The sequence below is a fragment of the Indicator indicator genome, chromosome 15, assembly GCF_027791375.1.
Source record: "Indicator indicator isolate 239-I01 chromosome 15, UM_Iind_1.1, whole genome shotgun sequence".
Lineage (NCBI taxonomy): Eukaryota > Metazoa > Chordata > Aves > Piciformes > Indicatoridae > Indicator > Indicator indicator.
In genome coordinates this window covers 13,429,456-13,452,550 of record NC_072024.1, presented here as the reverse complement: position 1 = coordinate 13,452,550, position 23,095 = coordinate 13,429,456, and the positions used below count along the sequence as shown (strand labels likewise).

General features: G+C 39.6%; 1 protein-coding gene across 1 annotated transcript in view; it reads right to left on the bottom strand.

Annotated features, from left to right (window-relative positions):
* Window positions 1-1,154: 1,154 nt before the first annotated feature.
* EEFSEC (eukaryotic elongation factor, selenocysteine-tRNA specific) overlaps window positions 1,155-23,095 on the bottom strand; it is a 124,526-nt gene continuing 102,585 nt past the window's right edge. Inside the window, exon 7 of the mRNA XM_054387378.1 lies at window positions 1,155-1,856. Within this exon, the coding sequence (XP_054243353.1) occupies window positions 1,669-1,856 (188 nt within the window). The 3' untranslated portion in view covers window positions 1,155-1,668. The remainder of the gene's footprint in view (window positions 1,857-23,095) is intronic.

The window sequence follows — 23,095 nt, the reverse complement described above, 5'->3', positions numbered from 1 at the left end:
AAGTCAGGATAAAGGTTGAGCTTGCCTTGGTTGATGAGGGCTGGGTTGGGATAAACATGGACATGCATAAATCCACGGGTCCTGATGGGACACATCCACAGGTGCTGAGGGAGCTGGCAGAAGTCATTGCTAGGCCACTCTCCATCATCTTTGGCAAGTTATGGGGAACAGGAGAGGAGCCTGAGGACTGGAAGAAAGCAAGTATCACTCCAGTCTTCAAAAAAGGCCAGAAGGAGGACCCTGGTATCTACAGACTGGTCAGCCTCACCATCATCCCTGAGTTAAAAAAACCATCTAGGCATATCAAGAATAAGAAGGTCACAAAGGTAAGAAGTCAACATGATTTTACCAAGTGGAAGTCACGCTTAACAAACCCCAAGAATAGATGATGGTAGTGCACTGGATGCAGTTTATCTTGATCTCAGGAAAGCATTTGACACAGTCTTCAATGGCACACCCACAGCTAAACTGAGGAACTGTGGTGTGGATGTGGTGTAGTGAGGTGGATTGTCAACTGGTTGAAGGAAAGGAGTCAGAGGGCTGAGGTCAATGGACCAGTCCAGTTGGAGGCCTGTATCTCCCCTCTGAGGAAAGGATGAGGGAGCTGGGTCTCTTCGGCTTGGAGGAGACTGAGGGGTGACCTCATGAATGTTTATAAATACGTGACAGGCAAGTGTTGGGAGGGTGGAGCCAGGCTCTTCTCCAGTGATGTCCAGTGACAGAACATGAGGAAATGGGTGCAAGCTGCAGCATAGGAGGTTCAATGTGAACATAAGGAAAAGCTTTTTCACTGTGGAGGTGACAGATCACTGGAACAGATTGCCCAGAGAGGTTGGGGAGCTTCCTCTCTGGAGACACTCAAAACCCACCTGGATGCACTCCTGTGTGACCTACTCTAGGTGATCCTGCCTTGGCAGGGGGGTTGGACTAGATGATCTTTCACAGACCCTTCCAACCCCTAACATTCTGTGATTCTGTGTGATCCACTGCAAAACAGAGAGGAAATTCAGCAAAGCTATATAAAACATCACTGAACTTAGGTTCTGAACCTCTGGAACAGCAAAGAGAACAATTCAGAGTCTCAGTCACATCACTATGTTTAATATGAAAAACATTTCAAGATATAAATCATATTTATAAAAAAGATCCATACCACCTCTCAGATAGCATCTGACAGAACTGCAGCTGAAGGAATGTGAAACATCCCTTATAGGTTTCACCTATTATATTGTGTGCTTTCTGTCCCCCACTTTGCTCGGGGAAGTAAACCTAGACTAATCAGCTTCACTTTGTGGTCACATAAATTCACATCTTGACTAAATTTAGATTAGTATTGGTGGCAAGCTTTTCAAATCAAGAGAAATTTCCAAACAATTCTTCCAAGTAAGAGCATTATTAGAAGGCACACTCAAACATGGTGATGTGGTAGGTGACGTTCTCTGACAGGCCATAAGGATTCACAGCACAAAGATGACAAAAGAAGCAAATTCTATCAGAACAAAACCAGACTGCAGAGATTTTGGAAGGGGGCAGATAGTCAGCAGGAGCTTCCAGGCTTTGTTTGTGAGGAAGGAACAGGTATAATGCGTTCAGACAAGAAACACATTCCACCCAAATTCATTTCAGAGTCTGGTCTTTCAGGTGTGACCAGAGGCCTCTCTTGCATTCTCAAGATTGAATCATTTTCTTCTGCGTGTCAAAGACATATCTTTTAAACAGAAGAGAGATGGTAACAGGCTGGGCAGAATCATTCTTGCTGCTGCTTTCATCCTCTTTTGTTGTATCCCCCTTCGCTGCCTTAGATTTCTTCTTGGAGGCAACAGTCAGAAGCATCTTGGTATCTGGCTTCAGTCCATCTGTAAAAGAAAAAAAACCAGAAGAACACATATGATAAATGCACTCATCACATCATCTCAGTATAACTGGGAAATCGACAGCAAGTTTGCTTCTGGAATCAACCAAAGAAAATAAGAAAGTACATGATATGCATTAGGAAAATCCTATTTCTGCATCACACTTCTGGCACATGGTAACTCACATGAAAAACAAGCCTTCATAGTTCACAAAAGTGACTATCCCAAATCCAGAGCAGTACCCTGCCTGTATCCTTCTACAGCTTTTAAAATATTAAACGTAGGCAGAAATTTAAACAAACCAGATCAACTTGCCTGGTCTAAGCCTTTCACTCAGCAGACCTTACCTATTATTTACATAAATCCCCCAAAGTTTCTTCTCATCCCTAAGAATATTGATAAAAATGTAAGTCAGAAATGACAAAACCCCAACTGGTAAAACACTAAAATTATAAAGAGTTCTAAAGGTTAGAAGGTTCTTGAATATCTTCAGTCTAGTTCCCAGACCTGCCAGAAGCATACTGCCTAGGTTTTAACAAATATTTGTGTTTTGTGTTTCTTTGAGACATTTTTCCTTTGGGTTTGAGGTGTTGTGTGTTGTTTGGGGTTTGTTTGTACTTCTGTTTGGTTTTGTTGTTTTGATTTCATTTGTTTGTTTTGGCTAAAACACAGTATTTTTTAAAGAGTTTCAATTGCCACTTTTAAGGGGAAGTAGAAACTGTATAGGATTCTGGGAATCTAATGTAAGTCCTTCTCCAGACATTTGTGTCAAACAAAAATATTTGTCCTTTTCTTCCTAAATGGCTAAGGTTTATTACACTTTTATATTCTCTTTTAGCTCGACACATTGGTGACATTTTAGATAAGAAATGCAAGATAGCAGCATCCAAAGAAACACTGTAAAACAAGAGAGCTGCAGCTCCTAAAAGAAGCTCCTGAAGAATTGCTTTCTTAAAGCAGAAGACAGCAAACCCCTCAGAGGCTTATCCAGTGCCACCCAAACACACCACAATGTGGTTCTCAGGCATTTGGCCAAATTCAGTTCAGGTATTTTTAACCTGTGGTGTCACATAACCTTATCTCAAATACTTAATCGGCTTCTTTCCCCCCATATTGAAAGTCAGATGTGGATTCTCATATCATGGCCTGACAAAAAGATTGAGATGCTTATGATTTACTGGAGACAGAAGGTCTACAAGCACAGGTGATTTGCTCCAGCACAGACATCTAGAGGCACTTACAGCTGACTGCAGGAGGACAGGGCACCAGCACCCACCTTCTCATCTTGCTGTGTCAGGGAGCAAATTGTCCCAGGCAGCATCCCCACCAGCCAGCAAAGGAAAGGGAGGAAATGAGGAAGTGTTGAAGCAAACCCAGGAAACTATTGGTTTGCCATTTCATAACCAGAGGTTGTAAAACAGCCCTGATGCCCTGCAGCACAGCCACAGGGAGGCTGTTAGAGATGGAGAGGTCCTGCTTTAGCCAAAAAATACAAGGGCACAAGAGAAGACAACAGCAACACATGAGAGATGCAAGTACATAAACTATAATTTACACTAAGGCTGCAGAAGTTCAGGATCAAGCAGGATCAATTTTGCATAGTTCCACAAGGTCTTGGATTTCACAGTTATGGCAGCAGCCTCTTTTCAGGTGGAAGAATACCAGGGCAAAAAAAAGAGAAAGGAATGATTATTTCATTGTAAAAACAACTGAGACTGGTTCTCCTTGATGAGTGAAAAGTCTGATAGTAACAAGTGCGAAGATTATAAGGTTCAATTAAGCAAACTATGGTGTGGCCTGGCCACATATTCATTATATGGTTTTAAAACACTGTATAGCCATGTTTGACACAGATGTTTTGTTTTTTTAATTGATGCTTTCCTATACACCCCATTAGTATCATTAGCCTCACAATCACTCTATCTTCATTATGAAAAGCCACTTATTTAGAAAGCTCTGAGAGCATCTTGGGTGCTGCTGGGGATGGGGAAAACAAAATAAAACCAGCAAAAAGTGATGTCGTGCAGTCCTGCTCTCTACTTTTGCAGGATGTATTTCAGGTTGCATGTTTTCTGCTGTTTTGACCAAGCTAATTGTAAGTGTCCCTGAACAGGGTTTCCTCCACTTTCCTGAGAAGACCATTTATTTTCTGGACAAAGAAACATTTAGTTTTGCTTTCAACTTGGTTTCCCTTTCTGGGTCTTATCACTATTACTAATGTTGCTGTTACTGGCACGTTACTGTTTAAGAAAGATGTTGAACTAAATCCTTTCAGAAAGACACACTTTAAATTAATTAAAGCAAACAAATCCTAAAACACTTCTATTTATGTTAGCAGGTTTTGTGAGACTCCAGTTTCCAAAAAATGCTAATTGACGGAAAGGAGAGAGGAAGGGAGGAGATGTGGCATTAACATTGCAGCCAAAATTTTCCCCTGTGAGTACCTATAGCAAGGCACCTCAGCTGCTACCACAGACCCTTGTCCATAGCCCACAGGGACACAGGGAGATGACACCCACAGGTGGGTGCAGCCTCTCATCCAGGTGGCAACACTCAGCTGTGGCAGCCATGGGGGAAATTCCAGCCATGAGGGTCAAAAAAATCACTCTGGATAAAGTGAGCTTCAAAAACTTCCCAGGATATCATTGAGCAACAGGACGGCCCAACATGTCTTAACATTGGTACATCATCTTAGGTGTTTAAGTAAAGATTCTGATGTTTGAAAAATGTCATTTTGAAGAAAAAAAAGATATGCTGCATGTGTACTGGGGAAGACATATTCAAAACTGAGCAATCTCACCTCCTCCACCCTACCGCGAACTTCCCCATACGGAGAAGTAAACATAAACCTCACCTGCAGCCCTTAATACCTATTTGGACTCAAATATAAGGTATTATGGATAAGAAGTTTACTGAAGAAATGGAAGAACGTGGTATTTCCTACCAGTGAAATGCCAGGCTGACAGCCAGAGGCAGCTCAGGCATTATTAAATTCACAGGGTATCTAAATCACCTAACCAGATCCCATGGCCCTCATTCTGCAAACAGATTAGGTGGCTGGCATCATACCCTAACAAATGGCATTTTCTGTTTTTCTGCTTTGGTGCCAGGAGGTCTAAGGGCTAGAGAGGCTCTGTGATAGGGAGCAGGACAAAGGAGAGGCAGGGGGAGACTGGCGGGGAGGCACAATCGGGGTTTCATCTACCTCGGCGGATTTCTCGCGTTACACACAATGCATACTTTACATTTCACAAAACCAAGGAAATGAAGGGAAATATATCTGCCACCGAAGAAGACATCAGACCTTTAATAGCTGAAATGACGGATATTTTTAGATGGAGGTCTAGTTTAACTTACTTACATTAAGGGTCTAATCTCTCCTGAACAATAGCTATGTTAGCTTGAATACATAGTGAGAAATCTGTTCCATTAATTAAGCGCTGCCTGTACTACTTGGATTTGCAGCAAACGTTAATAGATTTTTTTTTTCTTCCTCTGTTGGACAATTACTTTATTTGGCCAAGTTGCTAATGGATTAAATTGAAAAGATCCATGTGCTAAAAAAAAAAAAAAAAAAAAGAAAAAGAAAAATATTTTAGCTTCAAAGTTCTAAGAAATGCCTTGCATACAACAGTGGAAAATACCTATACATATATTAGTAATCAGTAGTCCTCAGAGGCACATAAGGTATCTGAAAGCTTAGCAAATTCATTCCTGCCCATCATAACCGTGTCTGTAACAAGTGCCCAGACAGGTCTTCTGTAAAAGGTACTTGCAGCACTGACCTACGAGGGTGATACATAAAAATCCAGCTGCAAAATGGTTTAATCCACTTCATTCTTTCAGTTTCACCTACTGTTAATAATCAACAAATATGAATACGGACTCTTCACACAATATCCTTTGTCTCAGCATGGCCTCAAGGATTTAGTCCAAACCAAGCCATTTATAAATAGGGGGGAAAAAAAGTGAATTTTCAAATTCAGAAGCGATACTTCATCAGGAAAAATATTTTCCAAATCTAAGAACAGTTTCACATGCACAAAATAATGGATAAATGCAGTATTTGACACCATTTTCACACCTAAAAGCTAGCTTCTTTGTGATTTGCAGTATCTTACATGGTTAAAACACATTGTGGCCTTGAGTTCTACAGTGTCAGAAAAATGCAAGAAAATTATGTAGAAATATGCAGATTTCAAGAACTTCATACGGAAATTTCACACTGCAGAATTTTGCACCCTTTCTTGTGTATAAATACAGTAAATCAATTTTCCCCTCCTCCCCACCCCAGTGAAGAGACTCATATGTACTAAAATGTTAAGGTTTTTCTAACTCTCACTTTCTCCTCATGTCAGTCACACCTCCCTGTAACAAGCACTCAGCAGAACCTCATGACAAATCCCCACCTTGCTGACCAGCTACGTAAATCACAACACACACAGAGCATATAGATGTCCAGAACCAGCATGGTTGACTTTTGCTTTGTTTTCACTACTACTACTTCAGCTTCAAGAAGGACAAAAGCTAACAGAACATCTTATCTCCCATTCTTAACTGAACAGCAGGGTGAAGGAGCACTGCTGTGATTTTTTCCATATATATTTTTAGTGCAACTGTTACCTGCAAGCTTGGATCCTCCTTTACCTTTTAGATAACTTCCCCACTCCACATCCTCCTTCACTGAATGTTGTTATTCCTTATCAATCTCCTCTGTCATCTTCACTTCGGATTGGGGTGGGGTTTTTGTGGGTTGTTGTTGGTTTGGGATTTTTTTGGTGAATTTGTTCATTTGGGTTGGTTGGGTTTGTTTAATTTTTTTTTTCCTTATTAGTCTTCTGCTCTCCTGTGCTTTTGCTCCCTTCAAAAGGTCGAGGGTGGTCTCTGCTCCTTTTGTTGAAGTTCAGCTCTCTCGCCTTTTCCAATTTCTATTTTTCAGATTTCCCATCACAGTATTTCTATCTCCACAGATTTTTTCAATAATTAGGAATAGTCTTGCCTCTTTCAAGGCTAATGAATCATTGTGTTTGAATGGAAAATTAAAAAGACTGAATGCTAGACACATTGTAGACAAGAAGCAGGATAATACAGTATCTCCTTGTAGCCCAGCCAGCAATAGGAATAATTTTTAAGCAACTGATAAACACATCATTGAAAACAGGTGTAATAATATAGGTGCAGGACATGCTCTCCAGCACAGCCAAGGAGAATAATTTATTCTGCTGAACTTCAACAACTCTCTTCTAATACACAGACTTGTATAAAAGTCTGCTGCCAACTATCCTGCTAGCACATGAAGGTATTAGCATGGATGAACACAGAGTTTTCTTATGACACTGAAAATTGTAACAGGAAAAACAGAAAAAAAACCAAACCAAAACAATGTATTATAAGATTTATAGTGTCCCAATTCATCAGAACTTGGGTTTCAGGTCAAAATTAAACGTTCAACCAATAGAAAAATTGGCAAATGTACTGTGGTTCTGGATTGTCACCACCATGTTAGAAAAAAGTACACTGAGGCTACACTAGTAGCTACTACAGGAATAGAAAATATTCCATTTTGCACTTTTTACAAAGAAATTCCTAGATTGTTCCTGACCTGCTGAGATGATCTCCAAACCTACCACTTTTTTGAGTAGGGTTTCAGTAGGAAACTGAATTTGATTTTCCATTCTGTAAACAAAACATCCTATTCACTTCCTTCATACACTGCAGCTAAAAGACTCAACCACCTGCAGCTTCTTGTTTCCCATCAACATTCAAATATTAAGAAACTGATTAAACATCAGAGAACAAGTTAGCATAGTACATCTGACATCAGAAATTATATTTATCCAAGGCAAATGCAACCTTTTAACATGTCAGACAGACATTGTTCTTTCTTGCCAAGGGAAGGCAAAAAAAGAGCAGAACTTGAAAGAGGTAAAGGGTTGGGGATAATCCCCACTCACAATGGATTATTTGTAACAGCTGGTTCTCACAATTTCAGGATTTCCTTAAATTGAACCCTCAGAGCCTGAACCCTCATTACACAGTTAAGGAGTATAAGCCTGCATCAACTCTCCTGCTAACACAGAGTGCAAAAGCCAGGTGACCTGGAAATCAGAAATAGTTAGAGCCCTGGTTGGAGACATCAATACCATAGTCTGATGCAGAAGGGCTGTGCTTGAGAGTGGACAAAGAACAGTGTCTCCCCCAGATTACTGCAAAGACAGACCATAAAAGAGAACAGAAACTTTTTGCCAGTACTGCAGGACTTGAGAATCCATCACCCTTCAGCACAACACAATTGCAAACTATTCTGATTTTTTTTTCTTCTTGCAACAGCTATTTATACTCACCCAAGATTTTAAACCACACACACACACACATTTACCTGTGTTCAAAGAGTGGTACAAGGTTCAAATACAGCTCTCTAACCTGTTTCAGACTCTGGTCAACTTTAAAACAGGAAGAATAACTCAATCACTGGTTTCCAGCACCATTAAGAGAAAGACCAGTGGTAGAAGTGTTGGCTCTCAGAGCTTCCCAGTACACTAGCAGGCATACACATGTTGCCGGACCTACCTAACTTGGCATCCCATCTGTCTGCCATTAAGATACAGTGTTCCAAAAGAGCAGGGATGAAAAAGGTGTCCTGAGCTAACTAGAACCTGGGATCACATAGGAATTGCATGTCAGCACCTATGAACCTTCCTAGCCAAAAGATTTAAGTACAGTGCTCCTATAGGAGCCAGTCCACTCTGTTCATTGCCATGATAACAAGCATAATGAGATTACCTAGACAATTTCAGTGTAATAGTTGACCAGAGATTCACTCAAGAAACAAGGGACGCTCCTTTCCGCTACCCTCAGGAGCTCAGGATTTGAGCTTCAAGTACTTTCACAGATCAGGCAATGAATTTTACTTATGTAAATCCCTTCACAATTCTCCAGTAATTCTATTTTCAATTCATACCACCTTTTCCCACATTTCTTGTCACCTCGCTCAAGTATTCTGCTAGAGTTTCAAACTCCAGAGTAGATTCATTTGTCTCTTCTGGCTGGTATAAGGTCTGCTATAATCACCTTTCCTGGCTTGTGAATATTAATAAGACTACAGCATAAAGTTGGCCAGGGAGAGCAATCAACCTACAAGGAGACTGGAAAGGGAATCCTTTCTTCCAAAGGAGAATTACTCTAATGCCTTTGTGGTACTTGGGATCCACATAAAACATCCATAATTCATCTGTCATCTGTTTGATGACAGAAAAAAAACCCAACCACCTTACAGCCACTTTGAGCAGAAGCACATTGCCTCATGTCCTGACCAAACATTGCTGTGACAGCCAGCCTGCCTCAGCAGTTATTTCCAGAGTTAGAGCTTGGTACACTGCATGGAAATCCTTAACAACTAAAACATTTTCCCACAAATTGGGGAGCAGCTGCCCTATGCCACATCAGAGAAGGCTGCAGTTCAGTGGTGAACTGAATTAAGTCTTGTGTATCACTGAAGTTTATACAGGCTTTTGGACTGAAAGACATTATTATAAGAGGTGGTACTGCTGGGAATAACATGGATTTCATTATGGGCTCCCACTTAACAGGGAAAGAGCTAATCTTCCTTGATGAGTAAGACAGAAGCTGTTTTAATTCAAGAGGCTGACCTAGGTGAAGCTGAGGCCAAAGCTGTATTTGGAAAGCTCTCGCATCCAGCCGGACACAACTCTTTCAAGCTCGGTGCCAATTCTACACAATGGCTTGAACTGCACTCTCTGTCAGCCCTTAAAGGCACATTCTGTATCTTGGCTTTTGCTGCAAGCAATCAAGAAAGAATGCAAGAAAACAAAACTGTTTCCCAAGCACTGTTTGCTGGTGCCATAATTAATATAATCAAACAATTCCACAAATTGCTTCCAATTGCTGGCGTCACTTTCATGTACGGAGCCAGACTTTCAAAGAAGGACCTTCTTGTCCTACATCCTTACACTGCTAACCCTCGCTTCACACAATAGTAAACAAGACCTCACTAAATAGTATAGGGTAATTTGTACTGTAATAGGTCCCCAAGGCACCATGGACACAATTTGAAATGCCATCTAATTTTTCTTTTTAATTAAAAAAGCAGTTACTATATTTAAACAACAACACAAAAAAGTTCAGAGGGGACAGATTGGAGTTTCCCACAGCTCTCTGGGAGTTTTCTCAAGGTCAGGAAGAGTTTTATAGGCCCAGCTGGTACAGATTTTTTTTCTTTAATTAGTCTGCCATACCCTCTGCATGAAGTCAGCGTCTTGATTTTTCAGTCTGATATTTTTCATATTGGTAAACAGAGCACAGACTCCTGCACCACACCATATCTATTGGCTGCCGAATGGTTACCCATGCCATACTTCCCCATACATACCTTGCCTGCTATGAGGACAACCAGCATACCACCTTGCACTGAGAGCATGCCATTTATCCACGGTTTTATACTTCTCATTTTCCAGTAGGATGATCAGGACATATTATCCTATTTTCCAAATGTATATAACTTAGTCACATTTTAACTTTTTTCACCCCAAAAATGTAATAATCAAACACCAGCTACAAATGGTCCATTATCATCCAAAGCCATGTAACAGGACACATTTCTTCACTGAGAAACCACCACCCTGTATCACACCATTGCTCTCCAACCATCTCATTATTTAAGTCTACATATTATTTAAGCCTATACAAGCTTACACACACTTTAGAAGGATACCTGCAGTTCTCACACTGGGTCTTTCGAGAGGTATCCTAACCCAGCATACTCACCAACCCTGAACAACAGCTCCAAAATGAAGTTAACATACTTCAAACTTGAACATAGAAGATTTCACCTCAACATGAGGAGAAACTTCTTTACAGTGAGGGTGACAGAGCACTGGAACAGGCTCCCCAGAGGGGTTGTGGAGTCTCCTTCTCTGGAGACTTTCAAAACCCACCTGGATGCATTCCTGTGCAGACTACCCTAAGTGATCCTGCTCTGGCAGGGGGGTTGGACCCGATGATCTCTTGAGGTCCCTTACAACCTCTGATACACTGTGATACTGTCATACTTGAGATCTTCATTTCTTGGATCATTGGCTATACTGCAGGATGAATAGGTTGAGACTACCCGTAAGCCTGACTTTGTCTTGTAGGCTAACACATATGTCAGCTGCCATCAAGTGCTCCAAGCATTTGTTGACTAAGCTCTTCTAGGGCAACTCTCCTAAGGAAAGGATGACTTGATACTTCACACTCCTGGGACATAGCTATGACTTGTATGCTACACACAATTTTTTGTTTCTCTATGCCAGAGACAAGTTTTAATACAGGTTACATGACAGACTCCAGTGCACCATGATTACTACGTCTATGCTACACAAATTAAATGCACACACAATATAATGGATCAACTTGCAAAGCTACCAGGCAACCACTAAGGTAATCTTTTTGGCCTCAAATCCAACACTGTCCCATTAGCTTAAAGAAGTGGATTTTCAGTTTGATTTCTCATGGGCTATATATGTGCTTTCAGTACATTAGCAAGGCTGCAATTATGCCAGCTGATGCATCATCCCAGCAGTTTTTCATAAACACTATTTTCACTTAATGGCCCCTAAGGTCCATGCAGTTATTGAGATCATGCCTAAGTGCCTCACTCATTCCCCCAGCATACCTACAGATTTATACCGATTCTGTTTGCATGGTCTTCAAGCTCCTTGAAACAACAATGAAGTGCATGAAAATACCCAGTGCACAACAGGAGCAAGCGTGAAAAAACTTTGGAACTTATAAGGACATCAAATTACTACTACAAACATATGCAATGCAGTTGGAAACCCTGGAATACAGACAGGCTCTTCTTACAATTCAACAATAGAAAAATTATAGACAGGTCAGCATGAAATATCCAAGTCTATTCAAAACAGTCAGAGACAAAACAGCGTTTTGAAATCATAATTATTGTCACTGGACCACTAAGAAGTAGTTCCCAGGTAAGGAAGTAAAGAAATATGTAGACAAAACCACAACAAGGAGAATTTGATAGAGATGACTGTTGTACAGCTCAGATTTTCACAGGTCTTCTTGTTGAGATGGTCCTTGCTGATTATATCCTCAAATCAAGAGGAACAAAAGCACAAAAATGTCTCCAAGAATAGAGCTAGGTATGTAAAAGTTTATCAAGGAACCACTAAGCATAGGAGCTTTCATAATTTAAAAACCTGTTTCTCTCACTGGGACTAAATTTATATCCAGTGAGTGAGTTCTCAGACCTGAGTCAGTCAGCAGTAGGCCAGGAGATACTTCTGATTGGGATTTTCTCAGCACTCCAGTACTATATAGAACAGTACATAAAACCAACAACGCTCATGCTCTTTGCACTATACTGAGCAAAAACAACTGAAAATGTTTTGAACTCAACACAAGGGACTAAAATTTCATCAGTCTAGTGAAAAGGCAACAACAACAAAACCAGTACTAACACCATCTCTCCCACAGCAGTCTTTCAGAAATGAATACAATGCAGAAAAAGTTGGGGTTAGCAGATCTGACATAGAATCAAAGGCAATTCATTACAAAGCAGCTTCAAATCAAAGTGCTAGATCCACAGGCCTGTCTGTAATCCTCCCATCTTGCCTGCAACTCTTGATGTGGAGTAGGCACCGCAGAAGCCAGTTAAGCTGGACCAACTTCACTGATGTATCCCAGGCATTTGCTGCTCAGCACTGGTCCAGAGTTTAAGTTTGGCGATATTCATCTTCCCCAGGGCTGCCTTTATAAAGCAATCCTGAACAATGGGACTTCAGAATAAAGGATAAAACATTTAAAATTTTTTTTAAACTTCCAGGCAAGGGCCTTTAATGCGATTAGAAGGGGAGGGGGATTGGATAGCAGCTTTTTCTTTTTTATGTTATGTATATTGTGTGTAAACAAATATGCAATTTGCTTTAAAAAGATAAGGTGATTAAATTTTTATCGGGCTTGTACTCTGTTGTCACCACAACAAAGAGAATTAGGAGGAGGAAAGAAAGGTCTTTTTATTTGAATTATGCTCTTACCAGAGGTTCTCTACAGCACAGCTGTAAAGCCACTCAATGTTCTCCAAACAGGCCCTTTGATTGCATTTTATTCAACTTGTTTGCATTTGCAGCAATCGAAAGGAAAAGAACGCTCCACATTTTGATGTCTTAATGTTCCTTAATACCTTCTTTAATTTATATTAAGCTTCTTAACTAGGGTGATGAATTCTTCAAAAACAATAAAGACCTAGTGCAGAAATCTTTCACACACCACGAAAATTGAAATTATAATGTATTCATGGCTTTTTTTTTTTTTGGGTTATAAAACCCCCACATTATTTAGAAGAAAGATTTAAAGTATATTAAAAAAAAAAAATCCTGAAGTTACATGAAAATTATTTGATCCACAGAAATAGATGGAACTTCAAACCAATTACTACAAGGGAAATAAAATGTTGTGGGAGGTGGAGGAGAATAAACAGGATGAGAATGTTGGGTTACTATGAAGTTTTCAGTCTTTTAATAACCTATAAATTCCTCCTCTTTGGCTTTCCACAACAAACAAACAACAAACCACCAACTTTGTAAATTTGTTTAATTTTGCTTTACCAAGACAAATTCAGATGTTTGGCAGTTCTTCCTTATTCATATAGCTCTTTCCTAAAATGGCTCTTCATGTTTATGGTTCCACAACCATTTTCCTCCCAATGCTTTCCTCAGTTTGCCAAGACCAAAAGAGCCCACACTGAAAAGGGTGAACATTGTTACAGAGCATGCAAACGCCCACAGGCGCAGCACCTTCATGAGCCATGTGCTCCAGGGTGAGGTTCCCAGATTGAAACACCACTCACAGGTGGATCTCAGTCAAATAGGAAGCAGGCTGCACGAGAAAAGCGAAGGTCGTGTAATAAAAAGCACAGAGGCGGCCGCCCAAGGGACAAGACTGGCTGGGTTTGTTTTCGCAGGCACTGCATGTTTTCCCACTTACAGGATGCTCAGTCTGATGAAGCCTCAAACACTAATTATCTGGCCTATGCAACAAAACTAATTCTCATCAATTTCAGCACTCTTAAAAAGCCCTTCTGCAAAAAATAAACACAGCTTTCAGTAAAAGTCCACTATGGTCAGATCAGCCGCAGCAAGGAACATCCAGAAGAGCACAGTCTTCTTTTACTTTCCCTATTTGTCTGCTTTTTTACCTCCCCCCAACTTAACCATTCTACATCTCCATGCATGTGCATGTGGATAGGTACAAACACCTCACCTTGCTCCCTTCTTCCTCTGCAAAGAAAGTCTGAAAAAGAAACAAGCCACAGCTGGCACTTCTATAAACACAGTGCCTAGAGCTGTGCTACACTGAGTGGGTGCATGGGCATTAAATCAGTGAAGAAATGAGCTTCCTAAATGAATCATGAACTACGTCAAATTATCTGAATTATCATTGAAAGAATGTAATTGAAAAGAACATACATTTTAATCTGGAATGATTTTTATTTCCTATCTTCATCCACTGACTGCTCACCTCCCGTCTCCAAACCACATTTTAAAGCAAATTCCAAGAAAGCTCAAATAAAACCTCACGATAAAGCCTGCCACACTTACAAAATGCTTGTGAATAAGCTCACTTAGCTGTAGCAGCAAACAACTGGCCACAATAGTTAAAACAATTGAAAAAATTTCACATGCTGCATTTACCATAGAGTAAAACAATGCTGATCTTAATCTTAATCCACATGCACCCTGGTGAAATGAGACCTTCCACTCCTGAACAGGGTCACATCATACAAGCACAGAAGCATCAAAAGCTAAGAGTTGAAGAGGGTACACAGATCACTACAGTAAAACCGAAAAACCTCTCTCAACAAGTACCAATAAATTGCAGACTCTGTCAAAGATGGCACAAAACAGCTTTGTACACCAGGGCATCACCCTCTGCCACACTGGTCCTACACACTGATGGCTGCTTTGAAGGGAACAGTACAGAGAGACGAAGCGATGCCAAACCCACAGTTATTCAATCACAATAATTACCTTCTAACAGGTACCATCTACTGTACCACATCTATTAAAACTTTCCTCTGCGTTTTTTGGAAGGGAGCAAGTACAAAATTTCCATATCTAAACCAGTATTTATGTATGTAACCGGTTAGGAGTCTTAACTGTTGTATCTATGAAAGCTTTTGCCTTTAAGCAGAAATGATTCATGACTTCTAATTTGTTTTAAATGTTGAAAAATTCCATCCAAGTAAATTGAGTCAACAAGCCAGCAGAGGATGAAGACATGTATCTGCTTTTTATTTTAAAAATAAACTCCAGTCCATCCATTTCTTAGTCACCCACAAGTCCTCTAGCAGTTGAAAAAATACTTTCCAATAACTAAGTTTCCTGTATTTCTTTTAATTAAGACACCATGCTTTCCCTCATTCAGCACGTGCTGGTTGAACATTATTGAGCCTGAACTGACTCTCTTTGTGCTATTTAATGACTACTGTTCTAAAATGTTAGTTTACAAACAAATTAGCCAGTGATTTTGGAAATTGGGAGAGGAAAGATTTACAGTATGGGGTTTCTTCTGTAGGCTGCTTCAATATCATTAATTTAAAAAAATGCAAAGTCAATCAGCACCACTCTCCAAATAAAAACATTAAATAAAAAGGGATATAAGCACTATTTTCAAAGGCAGAACTTATTTATATTTCCCTTCTCAATACCAAGACTTTCAGTTCAATCTTTTCACGCCTTCTCCCAGTAGTCACAAAGATCAGAAATAAACATTAAATTTCTAAAGTTTATCTTTTGTAAGAACTACTTTACAGTACCTGGGCCCCAGATAAAGAGCAACACTGATGAAGTCGAACATGGACAGACAGTGACATGATTATAAGCAGGCAGGCACACCAAGTCAGGCTTTAAATGAGACAGCATAAGTTATGGAGATCCAGTGACACAGACTTAGCACATATTAATAACACCTCTATCCATGCCACAGCGATACTTCCATTTTTCTAGGCAAGCACCCAAGGGCTGGGTTTCCTTCCTCACTACACTTTTCCTGGGGCACAGACTGTTCTAAAAGTTAGTCCAGTAAAATATCAGAAAATGCAGGTACAGCCTCTGTCCAAGTCCACTGGAAGCAGATCATATTAAAGGCTAAAGGAGATTAGCTTCCCTGAGCCATCCCCCAAAAGACTCTTCATCTTTCTGAAGGTTTCAGGTGTTGATATGATTTGAAAATGAGATGTAGGCAATTCACAAGGCTCATATGCAGAAATTAATAACAAGTTTCCCAATGCCAAGTGGCTGGTGAGAGGAGAATGTTTTACAGCAACCTAACTTTGAAGATTCTCTCTACCAGTATCAATCTGTTTGAGTGTCTGGGTCCAAAACCAGCAGTGAGGGGGGAGAAAAGGCTCACAACTATTTTTCAAGGTTGTTACATCAGCCAGTCCAGCTCTGTGGACTAAAGAGTCACTACACTTTTCCAACACCAACTTAAATTGACTTGCATTAAAAAAAAAAAAAAAGAAAAAAAAAAAAAAAAAAAAAAAAAAAGAGTTCCCACAAATAAATTCACTGTTTTTAAGGCATGCAGTAAAAGGTAGTACCGAAGGAGAGAAAAATTAAGGTTACAGAAGATGTAATATGTCCAGCCAAAGCACACAAACCATTTAAAAACAAATTAGCACCATTACCAAAACCACAAAGGCAGCATCTTGTGTGAGATTGCTGATTTCATTAAGTTTGGGTTCTAATACAGTCCATTTCAGTAGCTGGAGTTCTCACATCTAAAGATTTATTTTTCTTGACAAATAATTGCTAAACATTTGTCTTGTACTAACATATCAATGTTTATGATACCCTAACTTAAAGACAACATTGTTTAGCCTGTCGACATAAATGACTTGTTCATGATCCTACCAAAGCACAGAGCATCTTTTGCCTGCTGAGTTTTGCCAGAATACTGGATTTTTGAGGAGAGGGAACAAAAGGTAAGACAAATTTACACTCAAATTATATTTTCTCTGAAACATCTACTACATCTTCCTCCTAGCTTCCATTGCTCCCATTATGATAGTGCTCCAGTCAACTTTGCACTTCACAGCATACAAAAAAAAAAAAAAAATCCAATAAAAGGAAACTGTGTCCCTTCCAATACCCATCTGTGCCTGTGTTCTCTATTTAGACCCTGCCTCAGAATTTTAATTCCCTCCATCCTTACTCTCTAGTTAGCCTCAGTGGTCTTGATGTCTCCACTTATTGCTCAGGGCAGAGCTGATCAACTGCAGGTTCTGTGACGGCAACCAAGAAGCCACTTACAATTCCAACAGCTGTTACTGATTTGGCAGCAGAATCATGGCAAGTCCATTGTTCCAACCCTCCCTCTTCAGAGACATAAAACAGTAGGAACAATCCAAAACACTCAAGAAAAGGGAAGGAAAGTGTCATGGATAAAGGCACAGCCCTAGCTGATAATCACTTTGCCTGTGCAAAGCCAGCAGCACAGACTACTTTTACACCACACCAAGTGAACCCTGAAGTCCTATCTTATCCAGGTTCCTTCCTTGTCATCAGACACTGGAGCAGGAGGAAGTCTGCAGTGCACCACAATATTAAGTCACATTGTCCTTTAAAGATCTCCATGCCCTGCCGACAGCAGCATGGTGCAGAGCTATCTCAGGTAGCGCATGAAGAAGCAGCCCAGCAAGGAAGCCTTCTCAGTGAAGGGTGATTTGTCAACCCCATTGCCCCCACTTCATTAAGCTATTTCAGTCCCTATGGATCAAAATGGAAGCAGCAGCATTCCTTCATCCTGCGTACTGATGAGGGAATTCATAAAAGTGTTTGGTTTGCACATAGCTCATCAAGGCTAGAGATCTACAGTAAGTTTATATTAATACTTACGCCATTAAAATGCAAGCTCTAGTAAAAAGTCTGAAGAGAAGGAAAAAAAAAAACAACAAACAAATCTGAGTCTTCACAAAAACCTAACAGATGCACTCCCTTCCAAATAGGTTTAAACATTAAGTCTTAACAAGATTTTCCTGAGAACAGCTATCCTTTCATCCTTTGGAAGAAATATGGGAAACTGTGTGAAAGATAAGAGCCTAACTCTCTGGAAGGAAACCAGGTCATTTGCCCAAGAGACAAGCATGTGCACATGGTTAGAGCAAAGCAACATCTTCAACTTTCTCCCTCTCAAACTAAAACACAAAACAAAACATCAGTGTCCATGTCTTCAATGCAGACGCTTAAGTACCCAAATTCTGCAAGAAAAATTATCAGTTTTCAGACAGGAACGAACCAGTCTTATTTCCTGTACTGAGCAAAAAGATATTGAGCAAGGAGTTCACCAAGATAACTTCAGGGTTTTGTTTCACGTTTACGTGCATCAGCTTTGACTTAACACCTTCTTTAATAAAAAGACAGCAGACCCAAAACACTCAGGAGAGACATGCTCAACTTGCAACTCCAAAGTATTCTTTCAGTGAATTTCATTGGGGGGGTGGGGGGGTGGGAGGGAAGGGAAGTCTTAGCACAAGAAGAACCTCTCAGCCAGCAGCACTGACTTCTAATGAAGGCTAGTTTGTGCTCTGCAATCTAAAATTATAATGGACAGGCCACTCTATTCCCATCTTCCATTCAGTCCTATTTTACTACTCCAAATATATACCACCTAAATTTGTATACTCTTTAACAGTAGTTAATCTTCAATTAAAATACCTAGAGCAGAAACTAAGATAACTGGTTTAAAAGGTAAAAGCTTATTGACGAAAATGTATTCTTCATATTGCCTTTTTTTTTAATTCTGCATATTAAAAATGTCATTTTTATGACTTGAAAAAATTCTTCAGGAATAATGAAGGCTAACAAAAGACTGAAGAGCAGTAATTTAAAAAGCTCCATATGTAGCATCCTGATTACTGTATCAGTCCCATTTCCATAACGAAGGGAGAAGTCACCAAACTGCTGCTTGTCCTTTCTGGTGACAAGGAAAGGGCAAGGAGGACAGCATAATTTCAGGGCATCATCCTTCAGGCTCTAAGGGAAGAACAAGAAGTCTCCTGCAGTACAGTACGTGGGTGTCAGTGTCTGGCACTTCTGGAATACGGTAACCCCAGCTTTGGTGGTCCCTGCACATGTACTTAATTTGGAAGCAGCTGGGTTCAAAAGTTTATCCTCACTTTTTGACCTGCAAAGGTTTAGCGTGTGGGCGTGCACATGAGTGTGTACATCGTACCACACAAGCTGAAGATGTGCAGCCACAATATACACAGTGTGCGAGTGTTTATGTGTATGGTTTTGCATGCAGAACACACTGCATATTTTGAAATACCATGACAGTATCCAGTATACATCAGAGTGATGTGTACTGCATGAGCATCAGCCCTCCCAAGCCAAACATGGCCAGTCTGCAGTTCACAATTCAGTGAGTTGAAATTGTTTGGCAAAAGCTCAAATGGACATGCTAATAAAAGGATCTGTAAATGCAACACTACCTAATTGGAAAGATTCAACATGCTTCCTAGAAAGTATGACAACCAAATCTGTGAGCTTGACCACATCAATGTCACTGCCTATCACAGGTACACTGAAGTAAAGGTCACATCACACAGAGAACTACCTTCACATTTAGAGTGTTTTTCATCACATGCAGTAAGCTAAAAATATAATTGTAGCGGAAGTGAAGGAAGAGATGCAGGAAGACTATAAAATAAGAGCAGGCTGGGAACTTCTGAGCCCAGTCTAGTGCCAGAAGTATAGTCAGGCTGGTGGAATAGTCAGAACTCAGAAGAATTAAGGTATTCTCCAGTCGACATCTAAATACTTTGTTGAATTGGTCTAAAGTACTCCACAACTGCAGGCAGAAATCACTGATCTTGGCACAAAGGATGTATTTTTTCAACCATTTGTCATTTTAGAGCTCAGACACAGAAGCAAGTTAGTGCCTATCAGCTGAGCTTCAATAACCACGAATATACTCCTTGGCACATCATATGCATGACAGGACATCCTCATTGGGATTTAAAGAGAGATCTAAGGTTATGAATTTATAGCACATTTCTAATGGGGTTTGAGCATTCAGACAGTCACTATCACTGAGATAGCAAACAGTGACTCATGAATCCACAGAAATGTGACAGTATAGTTGAGTGCAATAGTTTTCTCAGCACTTGTGTCATTTTGAAACCTTGAATCAATTGTTTACAGAAGCTCTTCACTTGTGTTCACAGCAGTAAGTGCTCTACATACCAGTGAATCTTTAGTAATTCCTAACGTGCAGCACGTATGAAACGGCAGTTTGTTTCATTTAAATGACAAAACCCAGCACACATAATGGATAAATACTTCATAATGAGCAGAACACACAAATTTGCAAACTGAACGAGCACTTTGTGTTTGTTGATGAAGTTGTAACTTTCAGTCAGAATTACCCAACAGTAACTCTATTACAAACCAGTTCCAAACACAACATGGGGAGAACACTTTGTACGAAACACAAATCAAGTAAAGTATGTAGGCATAATGGCATAGAAAATAAAAGTTATTTAACAGAAGAGCCCATACATCAGCAACTGAAACTGCAAATTAAAATATAGGTTGGTGCCTCGGGGGAAACACTTTGCACAAAGACACTACAGATGGCAAGTCTATGAAGACCAGGCTACTTAACCAAGGCCAAAAAATGCAAGTCTCTCTTCAGAAGTTCCAGGGACAAAGTGAAAAGTTAATGTTTAAAGCCACTATGCATTTCAAATTTTCTTGTGACCTGAAAACCTATTCAACTTCCCAGGGAAATTTCCAGTTTTCAAAGGAAATGTTTTGTATGTTGCTTTAGCAACAGATCTAATCCCCTAAAAGATGAAAAAAAAACAAAACAGAGTAAAGGTGCTCCAAGAAAACAAAATCTGAACTTTCATTGTTACTGAGTAATCATAACATTTAGTGCAACAGTCAAAGGAAAGGCTTCCTAATTTTGTTTCAACTGAGCAGTGCCCAACTACTTTGAGAAAAACAAACAAAAAGAATAAATAGTAACACTTCCAATGTATTACTAAAGCAGACAAATAAAACAAAAACTCACCAAGCAATAAAAGAGAGAAGAATAGGCTCTCTGATGCCATGCAAGCCCCGGGCTGATGAGTCAATGCACAGAACAGCAGCGCTTGTTGCTGTGTGTAGCAGGGAGAGTACATTTATTCTCTAATAAGTAAAACTGAATTCTACCTGTTTTGTACGTATAAAATGGGAGTAACTCGAGAGGTTTGATGGTTGAAATAAGGATACAATTGAACCAATAACTGCTGCTCACACCAAGGAAAAGAGAGAATAAGTACTGCCTTACAGGAGCCCCAAAACTGTAATACAACTTGCTCTCAAGTTATTATAGCCCTAATGGACAGGCATTTGGATCGGGGAAAATAAGAAATCCAGGCCTCAGCAGTTTTGCTTGTTCAGCTTCTATCAGTTCATGGTATTATTTCACCTCTGTCATCACTTACAAAATGAGGTTAAGAATGCTACAATTCTTTACACAATACCTTAAATACACAGGTTGGGTGCCTTTTTTTTTTCCTTTGTTAATCTGAAGAAAAGCTACATAGTATTATGTTTACAAAGTGTCATTGTGGAAGAAACAGCCTGTTCCTTTTAATTTCATGTTTAAACAACTCCACTGAGGTCTGAAGATCTTGATTTATTTCTGATTTTACAAATGTTGAAAAAAAAAAAAAAGGCTTTTCTTGGAGATGTAATTCATGAGTTTAGCATTTCATCAAATATGCTTTTGTTAAGTGCAGTTGAGCAGGCACATTAATCAAGGTCATAAACTTTAAGTCAAATCACAGGCAACTGAGCAGCTCCTGTCCTTTTTCTATGGTCTCTGTGCCTACCACAGAAGGCTAATTATTTTACAAAAAAATTTGAGAAGCGTATTTTCTCCCCTAAAGCCACATTTGTTCATTGTTTCATAGTTTCTGCTTCCAGTGGATGAATTCATGTCTGCAGCTGATATTTTCCCATCAAAACCACAGTGCTTGATCCATCCATACACCAGCAAGAATAATGCTGAAGGTAAATTACATCCTTAAGAAGCATTAACTTTTGATTGATGTGAAATTTAAACCACAACAAAAGAAAGCATAGATATAGAGTTTAAAAGTCAAATAAGAATCAGAAGTATCTTTCAGCTTCCCTATGCTGTGGGTCTTCCAAGACTGCTAGTGGAAAAAAAAAAAAAACAAACAGCTCTCTAACTTCTTTGCTATTCTCTAGGAAATTAAGAATGATTTCTATTACCAATTTCTGCATCCTCATTATGGGTATTTTTTGGTCCACAGTATATTAAGAAAGTCATTAATAGTTATCTGTGTCCACGTCTTCTAGAATGTAGATTGAGAGAGAAATTTTTGACTTTTTGCCCATTATTTTGAGAAAGAGTCTACAATAAACTCTGAAACACATACATTTGCTATTTTACTCCAGAACTGTTCACAAGGAGGATGAATCTTTAAACCTTAACTGATAAAAAGATTTAATATAAAATGGCACATGACATGAGCCAACAGCTGCTACAGCCATTGCATTAAAAGTTAGAAAGGGCATAGTCTACAGAACATCTTCCCTAATACAGTTCTATAAGGTACCCTCACCTTATACATCCAAAGATCGAGTGCCATCAAGGGCAATGGAGAACAGCTTGTGGAACTTTGCCAGTTACATTATCTTGCTGTGGCAGGTACACTGATGTGTATCAAGTGCTTTGAAATGGGGAAAGTCTTGTCACAACATGATGTTCAGAAGGTACCAGAAGCAAAGAGTGAAAAAAGAAGATATGTATTTGCTAAAAACTTGATCTTTTTGTGTCTTTATCACTATAGGTACTAGAAATTAGGAAGAATTATTATTAGGTCACCCAGGGAACATCTCAAACTAATGTGATATATTTCCTGAAATTATGTTTTCAGTTACCTCTCCAGACTGTTTTACAAGTCTCAGAAATTAGGTAACCACCAGCTTTCTTCAGAAGATTAATCCTCATCCCAAGAATACAAACAATGGATCAAAACATACCAAAGCCAAAGCTCCAGGAGTTGGTGTTATATTGGTGAAAAAACACTTGAGTTCTCTTCACTGCACTGCCATAAACCTGCTGGCAGCTTATTTAATCTCACCAGATCTCTGCCCCCTATATTTAGAACACAGGGGATACCTTCCCTCACTGGA